Source organism: Tachyglossus aculeatus, chromosome 11, assembly GCF_015852505.1.
Source record: "Tachyglossus aculeatus isolate mTacAcu1 chromosome 11, mTacAcu1.pri, whole genome shotgun sequence".
Classification (NCBI taxonomy): Eukaryota; Metazoa; Chordata; class Mammalia; order Monotremata; family Tachyglossidae; genus Tachyglossus; species Tachyglossus aculeatus.
Genome location: NC_052076.1, coordinates 24,786,543 through 24,812,638, shown reverse-complemented (window position 1 = coordinate 24,812,638; position 26,096 = coordinate 24,786,543). Strand labels below are relative to the sequence as shown.

Below are 26,096 nucleotides of genomic sequence, written 5' to 3'. Positions count from 1 at the left end.
GCATATAGGTGCAGAGAGGGCTGGGGGGCCGATCCAGGGGGGCAGGGCCAGAAGGAGAGGGGTGGGCCACTGCAAGCGCTCAGTAAGTACGATTGATTGATGGATGGATGGATGGATGGATGGATTGAGCACCGTGCCGGTTTTGCAGGCGAGCTGGTCAGCACCCACGGCCCCGTGGAGCCCGACAAGGAGAACATCCGCCGGGAGCCGTACACCCTGCCCCAGGGCTTCACCTGGGACGCGCTGGACCTGGGCGACCGGGCCGTGGTGAGTCCGTCGCGCCGTCCGACCTCGGGCCCTTCCCGCCCCTTTTCCCGCCCCATTCACTCCCTCCTACTTCCTGAGCGCTTGCCGTGCGCGGAGCACTGGACTGAGCGCTTGGGAAGTCCACGTTGGCACCACACAGGGTTCCCTCATCTGTAAAAATGGGGGGTGAAGGCTGTGAGCCCCACGTGCGACAAACCGATCACCTTGTACAACCCCAGCGCTTAGAACAGCGCTTTGCGCATAGTAGGCGCTTAATAAATGCCATTATTATTATTACTAGAACAGTGCTCTGCACATAGTAAGCGCTCAGTAAATACGATCGATGATAGAGACCGTCCCTATCGAACAAGGGGCTCAGCACTTAGAACAGTGCTCTGCACATAGTAAGCGCTCAATAAATACGATCGATGATAGAGACCGTCCCTGTCGAACAGCGGGCCCAGCACTTAGAACAGTGCTTTGCACATAGTAAGCGCTTAATAAATGCCATTATTATTATTACTAGAACAGTGCTCTGCACATAGTAAGCGCTCAATAAATACGATCGATGATAGAGACGGTCCCTGTCGAACAGCGGGCTCAGCACTTAGACCAGTGCTCTGCACATAGTAAGCGCTCAATAAATACGATTGATGATAGAGACGGTCCCTGTCGAACAGCGGGCTCAGCACTTAGAACAGTGCTTTGCACATAGTAAGCGCTTAATAAATGCCATTATTATTATTACTAGAACAGTGCTCTGCACATAGTAAGCGCTCAATAAATACGATCGATGATAGAGACGGTCCCTGTCGAACAGCGGGCTCAGCACTTAGAACAGTGCTCTGCACATAGTAAGCGCTCAATAAATACGATCGATGATAGAGACGGTCCCTGTCGAACAGCGGGCTCAGCACTTAGAACAGTGCTTTGCACATAGTAAGCGCTTAATAAATGCCATTATTATTATTATTATTAGAACAGTGCTCTGCACATAGTAAGCACTCAATAAATACGATCGATGATAGAGACAGTCCCTGTCGAACAGCGGGCTCAGCACTTAGAACAGTGCTTTGCACATAGTAGGCGCTTAATAAATGCCATTATTATTATTACTAGAACAGTGCTCTGCACCTAGTAAGCGCTCAATAAATACGATCGATGATAGAGACGGTCCCTGTCGAACAGCGGGCTCAGCACTTAGAACAGTGCTTAGCACATAGTAAGCGCTTAATAAATGCCATTATTATTATTATTATTAGAACAGTGCTCTGCACATAGTAAACGCTCAATAAATACAATCGATGATAGAGACGGTCCCTATCGAACAGCGGGCTCAGCACTTAGAACAGTGCTTTGCACATAGTAAGCGCTTAATAAATGCCATTATTATTATTACTAGAACAGTGCTCTGCACATAGTAAGCGCTCAATAAATACGATCGATGATAGAGACAGTCCCTGTCGAACAGCGGGCTCAGCACTTAGAACAGTGCTTTGCACATAGTAAGCGCTTAATAAATGCCATTATTATTATTAGTAGAACAGTGCTCTGCACGTAGTAAGCGCTCAATAAATACGATTGATGATAGAGACAGTCCCTATCGAACAGCAGGCTCAGCACTTAGAACAGTGCTTTGCACATAGTAAGCGCTTAATAAATGCCATTATTATTATTACTAGAACAGTGCTCTGCACGTAGTAAGCGCTCAATAAATACGATTGATGATAGAGACAGTCCCTGTCTAACAGCGGGCTCAGCACTTGGAACAGTGCTTCGCACATAGTAAGCGCTTAATAAATGCCATTATTATTATTACTAGGACAGTGCTCTGCACATAGTAAGCGCTTAATAAATGCCATTATTATTATTACTAGAACAGTGCTCTGCACATAGTAAGCGCTCAATAAATACGATCGATGATAGAGACAGTCCCTGTCGAACAGCGGGCTCAGCACTTAGAACAGTGCTTGGCACATAGTAAGCGCTTAATAAATGCCATTATTATTATTACTAGAACAGTGCTCTGCACATAGTAAGCGCTCAATAAATACGATCGATGATAGGGACAGTCCCTATCGAACAGCGGGCTCAGCACTTAGAACAGTGCTTTGCACATAGTAAGCGCTTAATAAATGCCATTATTATTATTACTAGAACAGTGCTCTGCACATAGTAAGCGCTCAATAAATACGATCGATGATAGAGACGGTCCCTGTCGAACAGCGGGCTCAGCACTTAGAACAGTGCTTTGCACATAGTAAGCGCTTAATAAATGCCATTATTATTATTATTAGAACAGTGCTCTGCACATAGTAAGCGCTCAATAAATACGATCGATGATAGAGACGGTCCCTGTCGAACAGCGGGCTCAGCACTTAGAACAGTGCTTTGCACATAGTAAGCGCTTAATAAATGCCATTATTATTATTACTAGAACAGTGCTCTGCGCATAGTAAGCGCTCAATAAATACGATCGATGATAGAGACCGTCCCTATCGAACAGCGGGCTCAGCACTTAGAACAGTGCTTTGCACATAGTAAGCGCTTAATAAATGCCATTATTATTATTACTAGAACAGTGCTCTGCACATAGTAAGCGCTCAATAAATACGATCGATGATAGAGACAGTCCCTATCGAACACCGGGCTTAGCACTTAGAACAGTGCTTTGCACATAGTAAGTGCTTAATAAATGCCATTATTATTATTACTAGAACAGTGCTCTGCACATAGTAAGCGCTCAATAAATACGATTGATGATAGAGATGGTCCCTGTCGAACAGCAGGCTCAGCACTTAGAACAGTGCTTTGCACATAGTAAGCGCTTAATAAATGCCATTATTATTATTATTAGAACAGTGCTCTGCACATAGTAAGCGCTCAATAAATATGATCGATGATAGAGACAGTCCCTATCGAACAGCGGGCTCAGCACTTAGAACAGTGCTTTGCACATAGTAAGCGCTTAATAAATGCCATTATTATTATTGCTAGAACAGTGCTCTGCACATAGTAAGCGCTCAGTAAATACGATTGATGATAGAGACCGTCCCTGTCGAACAGCGGGCTCAGCACTTAGAACAGTGCTTTGCACATAGTAAGCGCTTAATAAATGCCATTATTATTATTACTAGAACAGTGCTCTGCGCATAGTAAGCGCTCAATAAATACGATTGATGATAGAGACAGCCCCTGTCGAACAGCGGGCTCAGCACTTAGAACAGTGCTTTGCACATAGTAAGCGCTTAATAAATGCCATTATTATTATTCAAGCGCTTAGTACAGTGCTCTGCACATAGTAAGCGCTCAGTAAATACGATTGATGATAGAGACAGTCCCTATCGAACAGCGGGCTGGCAGAGGCGGGATTCGAACCCGTGGACTCCGACTCCAAAGCCCGGGCTCTTTCCACTGAGCCACGCCGCTTCCCCTTTCCCTCCTGCGGCGTCCCCCCCATTCCCCGGACTCTCCAAGCTCAGCTGGGCGCATCCGTACACTGGCATTAGGAGAAGCGGCGTGGCTCCGTGGAAAGAGCCCGGGCTTTGGAGTCAGAGGCCGTGGGTTCAAATCCCGGCACCGCCGCTTGTCAGCTGGGTGACTTTGGGCACCGATCGATCAATCAATCGTATTTATTGGGCGCTTACTGTGTGCAGAGCACTGGACTAAGCGCTTGGGAAGTCCAAGTTGGCACCATATATCATCATCATCATCAATCGTATTTATTGGGCGCTTACTGTGTGCAGAGCACTGGACTAAGCGCTTGGGAAGTCCAAGTTGGCACCATATATCATCATCATCATCAATCGTATTTATTGGACGCTTACTGTGTGCAGAGCACTGGACTAAGCGCTTGGGAAGTACAAGTTGGCACCATATATCATCATCATCATCATCATCAATCGTATTTATCGGGTGCTTACTGTGTGCAGAGCACTGGACTAAGCGCTTGGGAAGTACAAGTTGGCACCATATATCATCATCATCATCATCATCAATCGTATTTATCGGGCGCTTACTGTGTGCAGAGCACTGGACTAAGCGCTTGGGAAGTCCAAGTTGGCACCATATATCATCATCATCATCATCATCAATCGTATTTATTGGGCGCTTACTGTGTGCAGAGCACTGGACTAAGCGCTTGGGAAGTCCAAGTTGGCACCATATATCATCATCATCATCAATCGTATTTATTGGGCGCTTACTGTGTGCAGAGCACTGGACTAAGCCCTTGGGAAGTCCAAGTTGGCACCGTATATCATCATCATCATCATCATCATCAATCGTATTTATCGAGCGCTTACTATGTGCAGAGCACTGGACTAAGCGCTTGGGAAGTCCAAGTTGGCAACACATAGAGACAGTCCCTACCCAACACGGGGCTCACAGTCTAAAACTTCACTTCTCTGGGCCTCAGTTCCCTCCTCTGTAAAATGGGGATGAAGACTGTGAGCCCCCCGCGGGACAAACTGATCACCTTGTAACCTCCCCAGCGCTTAGAACAGTGCTTTGCACGTAGTAAGCGCTTAATAAATGCCATTATTATTATTATTATTATTATTATTATTCTACACACCCACCCGCAGGAGGCCGTGATCTCGCCATCTCGGCCTCCTACGGGTGGGTGTGTAGAATAATAATAATAATGACATTTATTAATCATCAATCGTATTTATCGAGCGCTTACTATGTGCAGAGCACTGGACTAAGCGCTTGGGAAGTCCAAATTGGCAACATATAGAGACAGTCCCTACCCAACAGTCTAAAAGGGGGAATTAATGGCATAATGGCATATTATTAATGGCATGATAATGGCATCTCAGCCCCCCCCCTCCCTGCTTTTCAGGAACGCCGAAGAATCGGGGGGTCTTGGGTCGCAGGGCTTCCCTGCTGTAACCCCCGAGTGCCGTCACCCCCCGACCCCCTCCAGGATAGAAATGGCCGTTAAATTGTTGGGTGCGGGCATCGGTGCCCGCTCCGTCAGCCAGAGTTGGCAGGGCCACCCCGGAGTTCCTGTTCCCTGCCAGGAAGAGGTTGGGGGAGGGCGTGATTCCCACGGGATTTCCGCTCTCCGGGAGACACGACTGTTCCTGTGCTCCGCACACGGGAAGCGCTCAATAAATACGATTAAATCAATCAATCAATCGATCGTATTTATTGAGCGCTTACTGTGTGCAGAGCACTGGACTAAGCGCTTGGGAAGTACAAATTGGCATCACATAGAGACAGTCCCTACCCAACAGTGGGCTCACAGTCTAAAAGGGGGGAGACAGAGAACAGAACCAAACATACCAACAAAATAAAATAAGTAGGATAGAAATGTACAAGTAAAATAAATAAATAGAGTAATAAATATGTACAACCATATATGCATATATACAGGTGCTGTGGGGAAGGGAAGGAGGTAAGATGGGGGGATGGAGAGGGGGACGAGGGGGACAGGAAGGAAGGGGCTCAGTCTGGGAAGGCCTCCTGGAGGAGGTGAGCTCTCAGCAGGGCCTTGAAATGAATGAATGAATGAATGAATGCGAGTCTGCTGTTGGGTAGGGACCGTCTCTCTCTGTTGCCGCTTCCCAAGCGCTTAGTCCAGTGCTCTGCACACAGTAAGCGCTCAATAAATACGATTAAATGAAGGAATGAATGAATGTGAACCCGTTGTTGGGTAGGGACCGTCTCTCTCTGTTGCCGCTTCCCAAGCGCTTAGTCCAGTGCTCTGCACACAGTAAGCGCTCAATAAATACGATTAAATAAAGGAGTGAATGAATGTGAGCCCGTTGTTGGGTAGGGACCGTCTCTCTCTGTTGCCGCTTCCCAAGCGCTTAGTCCAGTGCTCTGCACACAGTAAGCGCTCAATAAATACGATTAAATAAAGGAATGAATGAATGTGAGCCCGTTGTTGGGTGGGGACCGTCTCTCTCAGTTGCCGCTTCCCAAGCGCTTAGTCCAGTGCTCTGCACACAGTAAGCGCTCAATAAATACGATTAAATAAAGGAATGAACGAATGTGAGCCTGTTGTTGGGTAGGGACCGTCTCTCTCTGTTGCCGCTTCCCAAGCGCTTAGTCCAGTGCTCTGCACACAGTAAGCGCTCAATGAATACGATTAAATAAAGGAATGAACGAATGTGAGCCCGTTGTTGGGTAGGGACCGTCTCTCTCTGTTGCCGCTTCCCAAGCGCTTAGTCCAGTGCTCTGCACACAGTAAGCGCTCAATAAATACGATTAAATAAAGGAATGAACGAATGTGAGCCCGTTGTTGGGTAGGGACCGTCTCTCTCTGTGGCCGCTTCCCAAGCGCTTAGTCCAGTGCTCTGCACACAGTAAGCGCTCAATAAATACGATTAAATAAAGGAATGAACGAATGTGAGCCCGTTGTTGGGTAGGGACCGTCTCTCTCTGTGGCCGCTTCCCAAGCGCTTAGTCCAGTGCTCTGCACACAGTAAGCGCTCAATAAATACGATTAAATAAAGGAATGAACGAATGTGAGCCTGTTGTTGGGTAGGGACCGTCTCTCTCTGTTGCCGCTTCCCAAGCGCTTAGTCCAGTGCTCTGCACACAGTAAGCGCTCAATGAATACGATTAAATAAAGGAATGAACGAATGTGAGCCCGTTGTTGGGTAGGGACCGTCTCTCTCTGTTGCCGCTTCCCAAGCGCTTAGTCCAGTGCTCTGCACACAGTAAGCGCTCAATAAATACGATTAAATAAAGGAATGAACGAATGTGAGCCCGTTGTTGGGTAGGGACCGTCTCTCTCTGTGGCCGCTTCCCAAGCGCTTAGTCCAGTGCTCTGCACACAGTAAGCGCTCAATAAATACGATTAAATAAAGGAATGAACGAATGTGAGCCCGTTGTTGGGTAGGGACCGTCTCTCTCTGTGGCCGCTTCCCAAGCGCTTAGTCCAGTGCTCTGCACACAGTAAGCGCTCAATAAATACGATTAAATAAAGGAATGAACGAATGTGAGCCCGTTGTTGGGTAGGGACCGTCTCTCTCTGTTGCCGCTTCCCAAGCGCTTAGTCCAGTGCTCTGCACACAGTAAGCGCTCAATAAATACGATTAAATAAAGGAATGAATGAATGTGAGCCTGTTGTTGGGTAGGGACCGTCTCTCTCTGTTGCCCCTTCCCAAGCGCTTAGTCCAGTGCTCTGCACACAGTAAGCGCTCAATAAATACGATTAAATAAAGGAATGAATGAATGTGAGCCCATTGTTGGGTAGGGACCGTCTCTCTCTGTTGCCACTTCCCAAGCGCTTAGTCCAGTGCTCTGCACACAGTAAGCGCTCAATAAATACGATTAAATAAAGGAATGAACGAATGTGAGCCCGTTGTTGGGTAGGGACCGTCTCTCTCTGTTGCTGCTTCCCAAGCGCTTAGTCCAGTGCTCTGCACACAGTAAGCGCTCAATAAATACGATTAAATAAAGGAATGAATGAATGTGAGCCCGTTGTTGGGTAGGGACCGTCTCTCTCTGTTGCCGCTTCCCAAGCGCTTAGTCCAGTGCTCTGCACACAGTAAGCGCTCAATAAATACGATTAAATAAAGGAATGAACGAATGTGAGCCCGTTGTTGGGTAGGGACCGTCTCTCTGTTGCCACTTCCCAAGCGCTTAGTCCAGTGCTCTGCACACAGTAAGCGCTCAATAAATACAATTAAATAAAGGAATGAACAAATGTGAGCCCGTTGTTGGGTAGGGACCGTCTCTCTCTGTTGCCGCTTCCCAAGCGCTTAGTCCAGTGCTCTGCACACAGTAAGCGCTCAATAAATACGATTAAATAAAGGAATGAACGAATGTGAGCCTGTTGTTGGGTAGGGACCGTCTTTCTCTGTGGCCGACTCGGACTTCCCAAGCGCTTAGTCCAGTGCTCTGCACACAGTAAGCGCTCAATAAATAGGATTGAATGAACGCGCGCCCGCTGTTGGGTAGTGACCGTCTCTCTCTGTTGCCACTTCCCAAGCGCTTAGTACAGTGCTCTGCGCATAGTAAGCGCTCAATAAATACGATTGACGGTGATGATGCTCTGCACATAGTAAGCGCTCAATAAATACGATTGATGGTGATGAGTAAATACGATCGAATGGATGAATATTCGGGTGCTGTGGGGAGGGGAAGGAGGTAGGGCGGGAGGGACGGGGAGGAGGAGAGGAAAAAGGGGGCTCAGGTTGGGAAGGCCTCCCGGAGGAGGTGAGATTTCAGTTGGAGGGCCCAGTCCGGGGCCGCTCTGGTGCCTTCTGGGCGCTGCCGCGCCCTGTCAGTTCATTCATTCATTCAGTCGTATTTATTGAGCGCTTACTGTGTGCCGAGCGCTGTGCTGAGCGCTTGGGTAGTCCAAGCTGGCAACATCTAGAGACGGCCTCTACCCGACTGTGAGCCGTAGGGACCGTCTCTAGATGCTGCCAATTTGTACTTCCCAAGCGCTCAGTCCGGCGCTCTGCACATAGTAAGCGCTCAATAAATACGATTGATTGATTGATTGATAGAAGGGGGAGACGGTCAGTGGCCGGCCCCGTCACGCGGCGGGCGGCCGACCGACCGACCGCCTCTCTCGGCCCCGTCCCGCAGCTGAAGGAGCTGTACACGCTCCTCAACGAGAACTACGTGGAGGACGACGACAACATGTTCCGCTTCGACTACTCGCCCGAGTTCCTGCTGTGGTGAGCTTGGTCCGATGGTTCGGGGGTATTTACTGAGCGCTTACTGGGTGCAGAGCACTGGACTAAGCGCTGGGGAAGTCCGAGTGGGGGCGAGGGGGGCGGCGGGCGCCCCGGGCTTCTCCGTCTCATGGCGTCGTCCCTCTGTCCGTCCAGGGCCCTCCGCCCCCCCGGCTGGCTGCCTCAGTGGCATTGCGGAGTCCGGGTGGTGACCAGCAAGAAACTGGTGGGGTTCATCAGCGCCATTCCCGCCAGCATCCACATTTACAACACGTAAGCACCACCACCGGCCCGCGGGGCGGGGGGGGGGTAAAGCCGCTTCGAGAAGCAGCGGGGCCCAGTGGGAAAAGAGCCCGGGCTTTGGAGTCAGAGGTCGCGGGGTCAAGCGTTTATTAAGCGCTTACTCTGTGTAAAGCACCGTTGTAATCAATCAATCAATCGTATTTATTGAGCGCTTACTATGTGCAGAGCACTGTACTAAGCGCTTGGGAAGTACAAATTGGCATCACATAGAGACAGTCCCTACCCAGCAGTGGGCTCACAGTCTAAAAGGGGGAGACAGAGAACAGAACCAAACATGGGGACGGGTGTCAAAATTGTCAGAACAATTAGACTGTGAGCCCGCTGTTGGGCAGGGACCATCTCTATATGTTGCCAACTTGGACTTCCCAAGCGCTTAGTCCAGTGCTCAGCACACAGTAAGTGCTCAATAAATACAATTGAATGAATGAATTAAAGCTATATTCATTCATTCATTCATTTGTATTTATTGAGCACTTACTGTGTGCAGAGCAGAATAAATAGAATTATAGCTCTATACAACATCATCATTAATTCATTCATTCAGTCGTATTTATTGGGCACTTACTGTGTGCAGAGCACTGGACTAAGCGCTTGAGAACTCCAAGTTGACAACATCTAGAGACGGTCCCTAATCAATCAATTGTATTTATTGAGCGCTTACTGTGTGCAGAGCACTGTACTAAGCGCTTGGGAAGTCCAAGTTGGCAACATATAGAGACGGTCCCTACCCAACAGTGGGCTCACAGTCTAGAAGGGGGAGACAGACAACAAAACAAAACATATTAACAAAATAAAATAAATAGAATAAATATGTACAAATAGAGTAATCTGTACAAACATATTCATTCATTCAATCGTATTTATTGAGCGCTTACTGTGTGCAGAGCACTGGACTAAGCGCTTGGGAAGTCCAAGTCGGCCACAGATAGAGACGGTCCCTACCCAACAGTGGGCCCACAGTCTAGAAGGGGGAGACGGAGAACAAAACCAAACATGTTAACAAAATTAAATATGTACAAATAGAATAAATAAATAGAGTAAGTAGAGAAGCAGCGTGGCTAAGTGGAATGAGCCCGGGCTTTGGAGTCAGAGGTCAAGGGTTCAAATCCCGGCTCCGCCACTTGTCAGCTGTGTGGCCTCGGGCAAGTCACTTCGCTTCTCTGGGCCTCAGTTCCCTCATCTGTAAAATGGGGGATGAAGACTGTGACTGTGGGACAACCTGATCACCTTGTAACCTCCCCAGCACTTAGAACAGTGCTTTGCGTATAGTGAGCGCTTAATAAATGCCATTATTATTATTAAATCTGTACAAACCTATATACATCTATACAGGTGCTGTGGGGAGGGGAAGGAGGTAAGGCGGGGGCGATGGGGAGGGGGAGAGGAAGGAGGGGGCTGAGTGTGGGAAGGCCTCCCGGAGGAGGTGAGCTCTCAGTAGGGCTTTGAAGGGAGGAAGAGAGCGAGCCTGGCGGATGGGCGGAGGGAGGGCATGGCGGGACGGGCGAGACCCCCCTCCCGCCGTGACCCCGGCCCTCTTCCCGCCCGTCCGGCTGCAGAGAGAAGAAAATGGTGGAGATCAACTTCCTCTGCGTCCACAAGAAGCTGCGGTCCAAGCGGGTGGCGCCGGTGCTGATCCGGGAGATAACCCGGCGGGTCCACTTGGAGGGCATCTTCCAAGCTGTTTACACGGCCGGCGTGGTGCTTCCCAAGCCCGTCGGCACCTGCAGGTAAAAAAAAAGCCGCCCCTTCGCCCGCCCCCCCCTCACCTGGCCCTGCCCTCCCCCCTACAACTCGATCTCCAATAATAATAATGATGGCATTTGTTAAGCGCTTACTGTGTGCAAAGCACTGTTCTAAGCGCTGGGGGGGGGGTACAAGGCGATCAAGTACATTCATTCATCGTTGTATTTGTTGAGCGCTTACTGTGTGCCGAGCACTGTACTAAGCGCTTGGGAAGTCCAAGTTGGCAACATATCGAGACGGGCCCTACCCAACAGCGGGCTCACAGTCTAGAAGGGGGAGACAGAGAACAAAACCAAACATATTAACAAAAAGTAAAATAAATAGAATAAGTATGTACAAGTAAAAGAGTAATAAATTCATTCATTCAGTCGTATTTATTGAGTGCTTACTGTGTGCAGGGCACTGGACTAAGCGCTTGGGAAGTCCAAGTTGGCAGCATTTAGAGACAGGCCCTACCCAACAGCGGGCTCACAGTCTAAAAGGGGGAGACAGACAGAGAACAAAACCAAACAGACTAACAAAATAAAATAAATAGAACAGACATGGACAAGTAAAATAAATAAAAATAGAGTAACGAAAGAGGGTCCGCCTTACTTGTTGACCGTCTTCTTCGCAAACCCAAAATCCGTAAGCTTGATATGGCCTTCTTTATCTAACAGGATGTTTTCGGGTTTAAGGTCCCTGTAAACAAATATGATTGCATGAATGAAGGAGTGGACTAAGCGCTTGGGAAGTCCAAGTTGGCAACATCTAGAGACGGCCCCTACCCAACAGTGGGCTCACAGGGTAGAAGGGGGAGATGGACGACCAAATAAAACATATTAACAAAAGAAAGGGGATGGGGAGAGGGAGGAGGGACAAAACATATAGGCCAAATAAAATAAATGGGATAAAGAGGTCCAAGTAAAATCATCATCATCAGTCGTATTTGTTGAGCGCTTACTGCATGCAGAGCACTGGACTAAGCGCTTGGGAAGTACAAGTTGGCAACATCTAGAGACAGTCCCTACCCAACAGCGGGCTCACAGTCTGAAAGGGGGAGACAGAGAACAAAACCAAACATCCTAACAAAATAAAATAGAATAGATAGGTACAAGCAAAATAAATAAATAAATAGAGTAACAAATATGTACAAACATATATGCATATATGTTAAGTATATACAAGTATATAAGTACATATAAGTAAAATAGAGTAATAAATCATCATCATCATCATCAATCATATTTATTGAATCCTTACTGTGTGCAGAGCACTGTACTAAGTGCTTGGGAAGTACAAGTTGAGAACATGTAGAGACAGTCCCTACCCATCAGTGGGCTCACAGTCTAAAAGGGGGAGACAGAGAACAAAACCAAAGATACTAACAAAATAAGTAGAATAGATATGTACAAGTAAAATAAATTAATAGAGTAACAAATATGTACAAACATATATACATATATACATATATGTGTAAGTATATACAAGTGTATAAGTATATATAAGTAAAATAAATAGAGTAATAAATCATCATCATCATCATCATCATCAATCATATTTATTGAGCGCTTACTGTGTGCAGAGCACTGGACTAAGCGCTTGGGAAGTCCAAGTTGGCAACATCTAGAGACAGTCCCTACCCAACAGTGGGCTCACAGTCTAAAAGGGGGAGACAGAGAACAAAACCAAACATCCTAACAAAATAAAATAAATAGAATAGATAGGTACAAGCAAAATAAATAAATAGAGTAACAAATATGTACAAACATATATACATATATGTATAAGTATATACAAGTATATAAGTATATATAAGTAAAATAGAGTAATAAATCATCATCATCATCAATCGTACTTATTGAGCGCTTACTGTGTGCAGAGCACTGTACTAAGCACTTGGGAAGTACAAGTTGGCAACATCTAGAGACAGTCCCTACCTATCAGTGGGCTCACAGTCTAAAAGGGGGAGACAGAGAACAAAACCAAACATCCTAACAAAATAAAATAAATAGAATAGATATGTACAAGCAAAATAAATAAATAAATAAATAGAGTAATAAATATGTATAAAACATATATACATATATACAGGTGCTGTGGGAAGGGAAGGAGGTAAGATGGGGGGGGATGGAGAGGGGGACGAGGGGGAGAGGAAGGAAGGGGCTCAGTCTGGGAAGGCCTCCTGGAGGAGGTGAGCTCTCAGCAGGGCTTTGAAGGGAGGAAGAGAGCTAGCTGGGCGGAGGGGCAGAGGGATTGGGGGCATTCCAGGCCCGGGGGAGGACGTGGGCTGGGGGTCGATGGTGGGACAGGCGAGAACGAGGCCTAATGGTGAGGAGGTGAGCGGCGGAGGAGCGGAGGGTGCGGGCTGCGATGGACAAGGAGAGAAGGGAGGTGAGGTAGGAGGGGGCCAGGGGATGGACGGACAGCCTGGAAGCCCAGGGGGAGGAGTTTCTGCCTGATGCGCAGATTGATTGGGAGCCACTGGAGATTTTTGAGGAGGGGAGTAACATACCCAGAGCGTTTCTGGACAAAGACAATCTGGGCAGCAGCGTGAAGTGTGGATTGAAGTGGGGAGAGACACGAGGATCTGTAGAAACATATGTACTGGTGGTGTGGGGAGGGGAAGGGGGGTAAGGCGGTGGGGGGGATGAGGAGGGTGGGATGTGTACGTAACGTCCCCGCAGGTATTGGCACCGCTCCCTGAACCCACGGAAACTGATCGAGGTCAAGTTCTCCCACTTGAGCCGCAACATGACCATGCAGCGCACCATGAAGCTGTACCGGCTACCCGAGGTGGGTGGTCGTGCCCTCCGGTCCCGGGCCGAGCGGGAAGGGGGGTCCCTGAGGAGGGCAGGGAGCGGGAGAGCCGGCGGCCGGGCGGGTTGGGGGGCATCTCCCTCCTCGTCCCCACCCGGACCCGATCCGCCGGAGGGGAAGCAGCGCGGCGCGGTGGAAAGAGCCCGGGCCAACCGGGACTTCCCAAGCGCTTAGTCCAGTGCTCCGCACCAGTAAGCGCTCAATAAATACTGTAAGCGCCTCCCCCTTCTAGACTGTGAGCCCACTGTTGGGTAGGGACCGTCTCTAGATGTTGCCAACTTGGACTTCCCAAGCGCTTAGTCCAGTGCTCTGCACACAGTAAGCGCTCAATAAATACGATTGATGGTGATGCTGTGTGGAGAGCACTGGACTAAGGGAGATCTAGTTGTAGCAGCACCTGTATATAATAATAATAAGAATAATAATGGCATTTATTAAGCGCTTACTATGTGCAAAGCACTGTTCTAAGCGCTGGGGAGGTTACAAGGTGATCAGGTGGTCCCACGGGAGGCTTGCAGTCTTCATCCCCATTTTCCAGGTGATATATGTATATATCAGTCAATCAATCAATCGTATTTATTGAGCGCTTACTGTGTGCAGAGCACCGGACTAAGCGCTTGGGAAGTCCAAGTTGGCAACATCTAGAGACGGTCCCTACCCAACAGTGGGCTCACAGGCTAGAAGACTGAATGACAATGAATGAATGAGTAATAAAATAGTTGAGGGATTTGTTAATCAATCAATCAATCGTATTTATTGAGCACTTACTGTGTGCAGAGCACTGGACTAAGCGCTTGGAAAGCACAAGTTGGCAACATATAGAGACAGTCCCTACCCAACAGTGGGCTCACAGTCTAAAAGGGGGAGACAGAGAACAAAACCAACCATACTAACAAAATAAAATAAATAGAATAGATATGTACAAGTAAAATAGAGTAATAAATATGTACAAACATCTATCCATATATACAGGTGCTGTGGGGAAGGGAAGGAGGTAAGATGGGGGGGATGGAGAGGGGGACGAGGGGGAACGTATATGTACGTATTTATGAATGAATGACTGAACGGAGTCAGAGCTCGTGGGTTCAAAGAATCAATCGATCGTATTTATTGAGCGCTTACTGGGTGCGGAGCACTGGACTAAGCGCTTGGGACGTCCAAGTTGGCAACATCTAGAGACGGTCCCTACCCAACAGCGGGCTCACAGGCTAGAAGGGGGGAGACGGACAACAAAACCAAACATATTAACAAAATAAAATGAATAGACTAGATATGTACAAGTAAAATAAATAAATAGAGTAATAAATATGTACAAACATATATACAAATATACAGGTGCTGTGGGGAAGGGAAGGAGGTAAGATGGGGGGATGGAGAGGGGGGACGAGGGGAAACGTATATGTTTGTACGTATTTATGAATGAATGACTGAACGGAGTCAGAGCTCGTGGGTTCGAAGAATCAATGGATCGTATTTATTGAGCGCTTACTGGGTGCGGAGCACTGGACTAAGCGCTTGGGAAGTCCAAGTTGGCAACATACAGAGACGGTCCCTACCCAACAGTGGGCTCACAGTCTAAAAGGGGGAGACAGAGAACAAAACCAAACATACTAACAAAATAAAATAAATAGAATAGATATGTACAAGTAAAATAAATAAATAGAGTAATAAATATGTACAAACATATATACAAATATACAGGTGCTGTGGGGAAGGGAAGGAGGTAAGATGGGGGGATGGAGAGGGGGACGAGGGGGAACGTATACGTTTGTACGTATTTATGAATGAATGACTGAACGGAGTCAGAGCTCGTGGGTTCAAAGAATCAATCGATCGTGTTTATTGAGCGCTTACTGGGTGCGGAGCATTGTACTAAGCGCTTGGGAAGTCCAAGTTGGCAACATAATAGAGACGGTCCCGACCCAACTCACAGTCTAAAAGAAGCCAAAGCTTCTGCTCACCGGAGCCTGGCAAGGTAATGAAAACCCGCGTTTATAGGGAGATCTTCCTCCCCAGATCTCCCCGCCCCAATTTCCGAAGCCAAATTGACGGGCCGAGGGGACGGTTGTGGCCAACTTTCATGGCCCTACCCTGTGGAGAAGCAGCGTGGCTCAGTGGAAAGATCCCGGGCTTTGGAGTCAGAGGTCATGGGTTCAAATTCCGGCTCCGCCACTTGTCAGCTGAGTGACTTTGGGCGAGTGACTTCACTTCTGTAGGCCTCAGTTCCCTCATCTGGAAAATGGGGATTAAGACTGTGAGCCCTCCGTGGGACAACCTGTTCACCTCGTAACCGCCCCAGCGCTTAGAACAGTGCTTTGCACATAGTAAGCGCTTAATAAATGCCATCATTATTATTGCAGTGCTCTGTACACAGTAAGCGCTCAATAAATACGATTGAATGAATGAATGGAGTCAGAGTTCGTGGGTTCAAATCCCGGCTCCGCCACTTGTCAGCTGGGAGACTTCGGGCAAGTCACTTCACTTCTCTGGGTCTCAGTTCCCTCATCTGGAAAATGGGGATTAAGACTGTGAGCCCTCCGTGGGACAACCTGTTCACCTCGTAACCGCCCCAGCGCTTAGAACAGTCTTTGCACATAGTAAGCGCTTAATAAATGCCATCATTATTATTGCAGTGCTCTGTACATAGTAAGCGCTCAATAAATACGATTGAATGAATGAATGAATGGAGTCAGAGTTCATGGGTTCAAATCCTGGCTCCAGCAGTTGTCAGCTGGGCGACTTTGGGCGAGTCACTTCACTTCTCTGGGCCTCAGTGACCTCATCTGGAAAATGGGGATTAAGACTGTGAGCCCTCCGTGGGACAACCTGTTCACCTCGTAACTGCCCCAGTGCTTAGAACAGTGCTGTGCACATAGTAAGCGCTTAATAAATGCCATCATTGTTATTGCAGTGCTCTGTACACAGTAAGCGCTCAATAAATACGATTGAATGAATGAATGAATGGAGTCAGAGTTCATGGGTTCAAATCCCGGCTCCGCCACTCGTCAGCTGGGCGACTTTGGGGGAGTCACTTCACATCTCTGGGCCTCAGTGACCTCATCTGGAAAATGGGGATTAAGACTGTGAGCCCTCTGTGGGACAACCTGTTCACCTTGTAACCTCCCCAGCGCTTAGAACAGTGCTGTGCACATAGTAAGCGCTTAATAAATGCCATCATTGTTATTGCAGTGCTCTGTACACAGTAAGCGCTCAATAAATACGATTGAATGAATGAATGAATGGAGTCAGAGGTCATGGGTTCAAATCCCGGCTCCACCAATTGTCAGCTGGGCGACTTTGGGCGAGTCACTTCACTTCTCTGGGCCTCAGTGACCTCATCTGGAAAATGGGGATTAAGACTGTGAGCCCTCTGTGGGACAACCTGTTCACCTCGTAACCTCCCCAGCGCTTAGAACAGTGCTGTGCACATAGTAAGCGCTCAATAAATGCGATTGAATGAATGAATGAATGGAGTCAGAGTTTGTGGATTCAAATCCCGGCTCTGCCAATTGTCAGCTGGGCGACTTTGGGCGATCACCTTGTATCTCCCCAGTGCTTAGAACAGTGCTCTGCACATAGTAAGCGCTTAACAAATACTATTATTATTATTATTATTATTATTACAAGGTGATCAGGTTGTCCCATGAGGGGCTCACAGTCTTCATCCCCATTTTCCAGATGAGGGACCTGAGGCCCAGAGAAGTGAAGTAACTTGCCCAAAGTCACCCAGCTGACAGTTGGCGGAGCCGGGATTTGAACCCACGACCTCTGACTCCAAAGCCCGGGCTCTTCCTACGGAGCCACGCTGCTTCTCTAAGGCTTTTGAAGGGTGGGAGAGTCGTCTTCCAGGCGCTGTCTGTGCAGGGGGGCTCAGGCGGAGGGCGGGGAGCTGGGATTTGAACCCACGACCTCTGACTCCAAAGCCCGGGCTCTTCCCACTGAGCCACGCTACTTCTCTAATCAATCAATCAATCAATCGTATTTATTGAGCACTTACTGTGTGCAGAGCACTGTACGAAGCGCTTGGGAAGTCCAAGTTGGCAACATATAGAGACGGTCCCTACCCGACAGTGGGCTCACAGTCTAGAAATCCCCATTTTACAGCTGAGGTCATTCATTCACTCATTCAATCGTTTTTATTGAGCACTTACTGCGTGCAGAGCACTGGACTACGCGCTTGGGAAGTCCAAGTTGGCAACATCTAGAGACGGTCCCTTCCCAACAGTGGGCTCACAGTCTTATTAATCAATCAATCGTCTTTATTGAGCGCTTACTGCGTGCAGAGCACTGGACTAAGCCCTTGGGAAGTCCAAGTTGCCAACAGATAGAGACGGTCCCTACCCAACAGTGGGCTCACAGTCTAGAAATCCCCATTTTACAGCTGAGGTCATTCATTCATTCAGCCGTCTTTATTGAGCGCTTACTGTGTGCAGAGCACTGTACTAAGCGCTTGGGAAGTCCAGGTTGGCAACATATAGAGACAGTCCCTACCCAACAGCGGGCTCACAGTCTAGAAGGGGGAGACAGGCAACAAAACCAAACATATAAACCAAATAAAATAAATAGAATAAATATGTACAAGTAAAATAGAGTAATAAATACATACAAACATTCATTCATTCAATCGTTTGTATTGAGCGCTTCCTGTGTGCAGTGCACTGGACTAAGCGCTTGGGAAGTCCAAGTTGGCAACATATGGAGACGGTCCCTACCCAACAGCGGGCTCACAGTCTAGAAGGGGGAGACAGGCAACAAAACATATAAACCAAATAAAATAAATAGAATAAATATGTACAAGTAAAATAGAGTAATAAATACATACAAACATTCATTCATTCAATCGTCTGAGCGCTTACTGTGTGCAGAGCACTGGACTAAGCGCTTGGGAAGTCCAAGTTGGCAACATATAGGGACGGTCCCTACCCAACAGCGGGCTCACAGTCTAGAAGGGGGAGACAGGCAACAAAACCAAGCATATAAACCAAATAAAATAAATAGAATAAATATGTACAAGTAAAATAGAGTAATAAATACATACAAACATTCATTCATTCAATCATTTGTATTGAGCGCTTCCTGTGTGCAGAGCACTGGACTAAGCGCTTGGGAAGTCCAAGTTGGCAACATATGGAGACGGTCCCTACCCAACAGCGGGCTCATGGTCTCTAAGGCTTTGAAGGGCGGGAGAGTGGTCATCGTCATCATCATCATCAATCGTATTTATTGAGTGCTTACTGTGTGCAGAGCACTGGACTAAGCGCTTGGGAAGTCCAAGTCGGCAACATTTAGGGACGGTCCCTACCCAACAGCGGGCTCACAGTCTAGAAGGGGGAGACAGGCAACAAAACAAAACATATAAACCAAATAAAGTAAATAGAGTAAATATGTACAAGTAAAATAGAGTAATAAGTACATACAAACATTCATTCATTCAATCGTTTGTATTGAGCGCTTCCTGTGTGCAGAGCACTGGACTAAGCGCTTGGAAAGTCCAAGTTGGCAACATCTAGAGATGGTCCCTACCCAACAGCGGGCTCACAGTCTCTAAGGCTTTGAAGGGCGGGAGAGTGGTCATCATCATCATCATCCGTCGTATTTATTGAGCGCTTACTGTGTGCAGAGCACTGGACTAAGCGCTTGGGAAGTCCAAGTTGGCAACATATGGAGACGGTCCCTACCCAACAGCGGGCTCACAGTGTAGAAGGGGGAGACAGAGAACAAAACCAAACATACTAACAAAATAAAATAAATAGAATAAATTTGTAAAATAAAAAATATGTAAAATAGAGTAAGAAATACGTACAAACATTCATTCATTCAATCGTCTTTATTGAGTGCTTACTGTGTGCAGAGCACTGGACTAAGCGCTTGGGAAGTCCAAGTTGGCAACATCTAGAGACGGTCCCTACCCAACAGCGGGCTCACAGTCTAGAAGGGGGGAGACAGAGAACAAAACCAAACATACTAACAAAATAAAATAAATAGAATAGTAAATATGTACAAGTAAAATAGAGTAATAAATACATACAAACATTCATTCATTCAATCATTTGTATTGAGCGCTTCCTGTGTGCAGAGCCCTGGACTAAGCGCTTGGGAAGTCCAAGTTGGCAACATCTAGAGACGGTCCCTACCCAACAGCGGGCTCACAGTCTCTAAGGCTTTGAAGGGCGGGAGAGTGGTCATCATCATCATCATCAATCGTATTTATTGAGCGCTTACTGTGTGCAGAGCACTGGACTAAGTGCTTGGGAAGTCCAAGTTGGCAACATATGGAGACGGTCCCTACCCAACAGCGGGCTCACAGTCTAGAAGGGGGAGACAGGCAACAAAACCAAACATATAAACCAAATAAAATAAATAGAATAAATATGTACAAGTAAAATAGAGTAATAAATACATACAAACATTCATTCATTCAATCGTCTGTATTGAGCGCTTCCTGCGTGCAGAGCACTGGACTAAGCGCTTGGGAAGTCCAAGTTGGCAACATATAGAGACGGTCCCTACCCAACAGTGGGCTCACAGTCTCTTAAGGCTTTGAAGGGCGGGAGAGTGGTCATCATCATCATCATCAATCGTATTTATTGAGCGCTTACCGTGTGCAGAGCACTGGACTAAGCGCTTGGGAAGTCCAAGTTGGCAACATATAGGGACGGTCACTACCCACCAGCGGGCTCACAGTCTAGAAGGGGGAGACAGGCAACAAAACCAAACATATAAACCAAATAAAATAAATAGAATGAATATGTACAAGTAAAATAGAGTAATAAATACATACAAACATTCATTCATTCAATCGTCTGTATTGAGTGCTTCCTGCGTGCAGAGCACTGGACTAAGTGCTTGGGAAGTCCAAGTTGGCAACATATAGGGACGGTCCCTACCCAACAGCAGGCTCACAGTCTCTAAGGCTTTGAAGGGCGAGAGAGTAGTCATCATCATCATCATCAATTGTATTTATTGAGCGCTTACTGTGTGCAGAGCACTGGACTAAGTGCTTGGGAAGTCCAAGTTGGCAACATCTAGAGACGGTCCCTACCCAACAGTGGGCTCACAGTCTAAAAGGGGGAGACAGAGAACAAAACCAAACATACTAACAAAATAAAATAAATAGAATAAATATGTACAAGTAAAATAGAGTAATAAATATATACAAACATTCATTCATTCAATCGTCTTTAGTGAGCGCTTACTGTGTGGCAGAGCACTGGACTAAGCGCTTGGGAAGTCCAAGTCGGCACCATCTAGAGACGGTCCCTACCTGACAGCGGGCTCACAGTCTAGAAGGGGGAGACAGGCAACAAAACAAAACATATAAACCAAATAAAATAAATAGAATAAATATGTACAAGTAAAATAGAGTAATAAATACATACAAACATTCATTCATTCATTCAATCGTCTTTATTGAGCGCTTACTGTGTGCAGAGCACTGGACTAAGCGCTTGGGAAGTCCAAGTTGGCAACATATGGAGACGGTCCCTACCCAACAGTGGGCTCACAGTCTCTTAAGGCTTTGAAGGGCGGGAGAGTGGTCATCATCATCGTCATCAATCGTATTTACTGAGCGCTTACTGTGTACAGTGCTCTGCACATAGTAAGCGCTCAATAAATACGATTGATTGATTGATTGATTGATTGCAGAGCACTGGACTAAGCGCTTGTGAAGTCCAAGTTGGCAACATATAGAGACGGTCCCTACCCAACAGCGGGCGCACAGGCTAGAAGGGGGAGACAGGCAACAAACCAAAACATATAAACCAAATAAAATAAATAGAATAAATATGTACAAGTAAAATAGAGTAATAAATGCATACAAACATTCATTCATTCAATCGTTTGTATTGAGCGCTTCCTGTGTGCAGAGCGCTGGACTAAGCGCTTGGGAAGTCCAAGTTGGCAGCATATAGAGACGGTCCCTACCCGACAGCGGGCTCACAGTCTAGAAGGGGGAGACAGAGAACAAAACCAAACATACTAACAAAATAAAATAAATAGAATAGTAAATATGTACAAGTAAAATAGAGTAATAAATACATACAAACATTCATTCATTCAATCATTTGTATTGAGTGCTTCCTGTGTGCAGAGCCCTGGACTAAGCGCTTGGGAAGTCCAAGTTGGCAACATATGGAGACGGTCCCTACCCAACAGCGGGCTCACAGTCTAGAAGGGGGAGACAGAGAACAAAACCAAACATACTAACAAAATAAAATAAATAGAATAAATATATATAAGTAAAATAGAGTAAGAAATACGTACAAACATTCATTCATTCAATCGTCTTTATTGAGCGCTTACTGTGTGCAGAGCACTGGACTAAGCGCTTGGGAAGTCCAAGTTGGCAACATATGGAGACGGTCCCTACCCAACAGCGGGCTCACGGTCCCTAAGGCTTTGAAGGGCGGGAGAGTCGTCTACCAGGGGCTGCTGTCTGCGCGGGGCGGGGGGAGGCGGGGAGGCTCCGGGAGGTGACGGGGACGATGTTCTCGCGTCCCGCAGACCCCGAAGACGGCCGGCTTGCGCCCCATGGAGCACAAGGACATAGCGGTGGTGCACAGGCTCCTGGGGCAGTACCTGAAACAGTTCCACCTGACCCCCCTCATGAGCCGCGAAGAGGTGGAGCACTGGTTCTTCCCTCAGGAGAACATCATCGACACCTTCGTCGTCGAGGTCAGCCTTCGGTCGCTCCTTCAGCCGCCTTTCTGGAGCCCGGCCTGTACTAAGCGCTCGGGAGCGGCCCGCATTATAGTAATAACGATGGTGCTAAGCGCTTACTACGGGCACAGCACCGTTGGAAGCGCTGGGGAGGTTACAAGGTGATCTGGTTGTCCCACGACGAGGGGGCTCCCAGTCTTCATTCATTCAGTCGTATTTAGTGAGCGCTTACTGTGTGCAGAGCACCGGACGAAGCGCTTGGGAAGTCCAAGTTGGCAACATCATCATCATCAATTGTATTTATTGAGCGCTTACTGTGTGCAGAGCACTGTACTAAGCGCTTGGGAAGTACAAGTTGGCAACATATAGAGACAGTCCCTACCCAACAGTGGGCTCACAGTCTTATCACTTATAGAGACAGTCCCTAGTGGGCTCACAGTCTTATCAATCAATCAGTCGTATTTATTGAGCGCTTACTGTGTGCAGAGCATTGGACGAAGCGCTTGGGAAGTACAAGTTGGCAACATATAGAGACGGTCCCTATCCAGCGGTGGGCTCACAGTCTTATCAGTTATAGAGACGGTCCCTACCCAACAGTGGGCTCACAGCCTTATCAATCAATCTATCGATCGTATTTATTGAGTGCTTACTGTGTGCAGAGCACCGGACGAAGCGCTTGGGAAGTCCAAGTTGGCAACATCTAGAGACAGTCCCTACCCAACAGCGGGCTCACAGTCTTATCAATTATAGACGGTCCCTACCCAACAGTGGGCTCACAGTCTTGTCAATCCATCAATCCTATTTATTGAGCGCTTACTGTGTGCAGAGCACCGGACGAAGCGCTTGGGAAGTCCAAGTTGGCAACATATAGAGTAGTCCCTACCCAACAGTGGGCTCACAGTCTTATCAATCAATCAATCATCAATCGTATTTATTGAGCACTTACTGTGTGCAGAGCATTGGACGAAGCGCTTGGGAAGTACAAGTTGGCAACATATAGAGACGGTCCCTATCCAGCAGTGGGCTCACAGTCTTATCAATTATAGAGATGGTCCCTACCCAACAGTGGGCTCACAGTCTTATCAATCAATCAATCAATCATTCGTATTTATTGAGCACTTACTGTGTGCAGAGCACTGGACGAAGCGCTTGGGAAGTACAAGTTGGCAACATCTAGAGACAGGCCCTACCCAACAGTGGGCTCACAGTCTTATCAATTATAGAGATGGCCCCTACCCAACAGTGGGCTCACAGTCTTATCAATCAATCAATCAATCATTCATATTTATTGAGCGCTTACTGTGTGCAGAGCACTGGACGAAGCGCTTGGGAAGTCCAAGTTGGCAACATCTAGAGACGGTCCCTACCTAACAGTGGGCTCACAGTCTTAATCAATCAATCGTATTTATTGAGCGCTTACTGTGTGCAGAGCACTGGATGAAGCGCTTGGGAAGTCCAAGTTGGCAACATAGAGAGACGGTCCCTACCCATATTTATTCTATTCATTTTATTTTGTTAGTATGTTTTGTTTTGTTGTCTGTCTCCCCCTTCTAGCCTGTGAGCCCACTGTTGGGTAGGGACTGTCTCTAGATGTTGCCAACTTGGACTTCCCAAGCGCTTAGTCCAGTGCTCTGCACACAGTAAGCGCTCAATAAATACGATTGATTGATTGATTGATTAAAGGGAGAGGCTGGCATTAGTAGAAATAAACAGATTATGGGAATGGATATATGCGGTGTGGGGCTTGGAGGGGGGATGAATAATGAATTAGAGAAGCAGCGTGGCTCAGTGGAAAGAGCCCAGGCTTTGGAGGCAGAGGTCATGGGTTCAAATCCCGGCTCCGCCAATTGTCAGCTGGGTGACTTTGGGCAAGTCACTTCTCTGGGCCTCAGTTCCCTCATCTGTCCAATGGGGATCGATCAATCAATCAGTTGTATTTATTGAGCGCTTCCTGTGTGCAGAGCACTGTACTAAGCGCTTGGGAAGTCCAAGTTGGCAACATCTAGAGACAGTCCCTACCCAACAGGGGGCTCACAGTCTAAAAGGGGGAGACAGAGAACAAAACCAAACATACTAACAAAATAAAATGAATAGAATAGATAGGTACAAGTAAAATAAATAAATAAATAGAGTAATAAATCCATCCAAATATGTATACATCTATACAGGAGGGTGAGGGGGACAGGGCGAGGGCTGACTAATAGTAATAATGGTATTTGTTAAATCAGTCAATCAATCAATTGTATTTATTGAGCACTTACTGTGTGCAGAGCACTGGACTAAGCGCTTGGGAAGTCCAAGTTGGCAACATCTAGAGACAGTCCCTACCCAACAGTGGGCTCACAGTCTAAAAGGGGGAGACAGAGAACAAAACCAAACATACTAACAAAATAAAATAAATAGAATAGATAGGTACAAGTAAAATAAATAAATAGAGTAATAAATCCATACAAACATGTATACATCTATACAGGTGCTGTGGGGAAGGGAAGGAGGTAAGGCGGAGGGGATGGGGGAGGGGGACGGAGGGGGGAGAGGAGGGGAATGAAGACTGAGCCCCCCCATGGGACAACCCGATCACCTTGTAACCTCCCCAGCGCTTAGAACAGTGCTTTGCACATAGTAAGCGCTTAATAAATGCCATTATTATTATTAAAGGGAGCAAGTCGGGGGATGCAGGAGGGGGTGGGAGGAGAGGAAAAGAGGGATCAGTCAGGGAACGCTCCCAGGTGGAGGTGGGCCTTCAATAATAAAGCTCTGAAGGGGGAGAGAGTTCCGAATGAATGAATGGATGGATGGAGAAGCAGCGTGGCTCAGTGGAAAGAGCCCGGGCTTCGGAGTCAGAGGTCGTGGGTTCAAATCCCAGCTCCACCAATTATCAGCTGGGTGACTTCGGGCAAGTCACTTCACTTCTCTGGGCCTCAGTTCCCTCATCTGGAAAATGGGGATTAAAACCGTGAGCCTCCCGTGGGACAACCTGATCACCTCATAACCTCCCCAGTGCTTAGAAGAGTGCTTTGCACATAGTAAGCGCTTAACAAATACCATCATCATTATTATTATTATTATTACTGTCGGATTTGAGAGGGGAGGGCAGTCCGGGACGTAGAGGAGGGGTTGGAGGCGAGATTTCATTCATTCGATCGTATTTATTGAGCGTGGCTCAGGGGAAAGAGCCCGGGCTTTGGAGTCAGAGGTCATGGGTTCAAATTCCGACTCTGACAACTGTCCGCTGTGTGACTTTGGGCAAGTCACTTCTCTAAGCCTCAGTTCCCTCATCTGGAAAATGGGGATGAAGACTGGGAGCCCCCCGGGGGCAACCTGATCACCTTGTATCCCCCCAGTGCTTAGAACGGTGCTTGGCACATAGTAAGCGCTTAACAAATACCGTCATTATTATTATTATTATTGAGCGCTTACTGTGCGCAGAGCACTGTACTAAGCGTTTGGGAACATACAGAGACGGTCCCTACCCAACAGTGGGCTCACGGTCTAGAAGGGGAGACAGACAATAGGCGAGATAGATAAGACGGGGCAGATTTATTACTCTATTTATTTATTTATTTTATTTGTACCTATCTATTCTATTTATTTTATTTTGTTAGTATGTTTGGTTTTGTTCTCCGTCTCCCCGTTTTAGACTGTGAGCCCACTGTTGGGTAGGGACTGTCCCTAGATGTTGCCAGTTTGTACTTCCCA

General features: G+C 47.2%; 1 protein-coding gene across 1 annotated transcript in view; it reads left to right on the top strand.

Annotated features, from left to right (window-relative positions):
• NMT1 (N-myristoyltransferase 1) overlaps positions 1-26,096 on the top strand; it is an 89,920-nt gene that overhangs the window by 40,541 nt on the left and 23,283 nt on the right. Inside the window, exons 5-10 of the mRNA XM_038754272.1 lie at positions 149-267; positions 8,803-8,894; positions 9,048-9,164; positions 10,751-10,921; positions 13,604-13,712; positions 22,242-22,412. Of these exons, the coding sequence (XP_038610200.1) occupies positions 149-267; positions 8,803-8,894; positions 9,048-9,164; positions 10,751-10,921; positions 13,604-13,712; positions 22,242-22,412 (779 nt within the window). The remainder of the gene's footprint in view (positions 1-148; positions 268-8,802; positions 8,895-9,047; positions 9,165-10,750; positions 10,922-13,603; positions 13,713-22,241; positions 22,413-26,096) is intronic.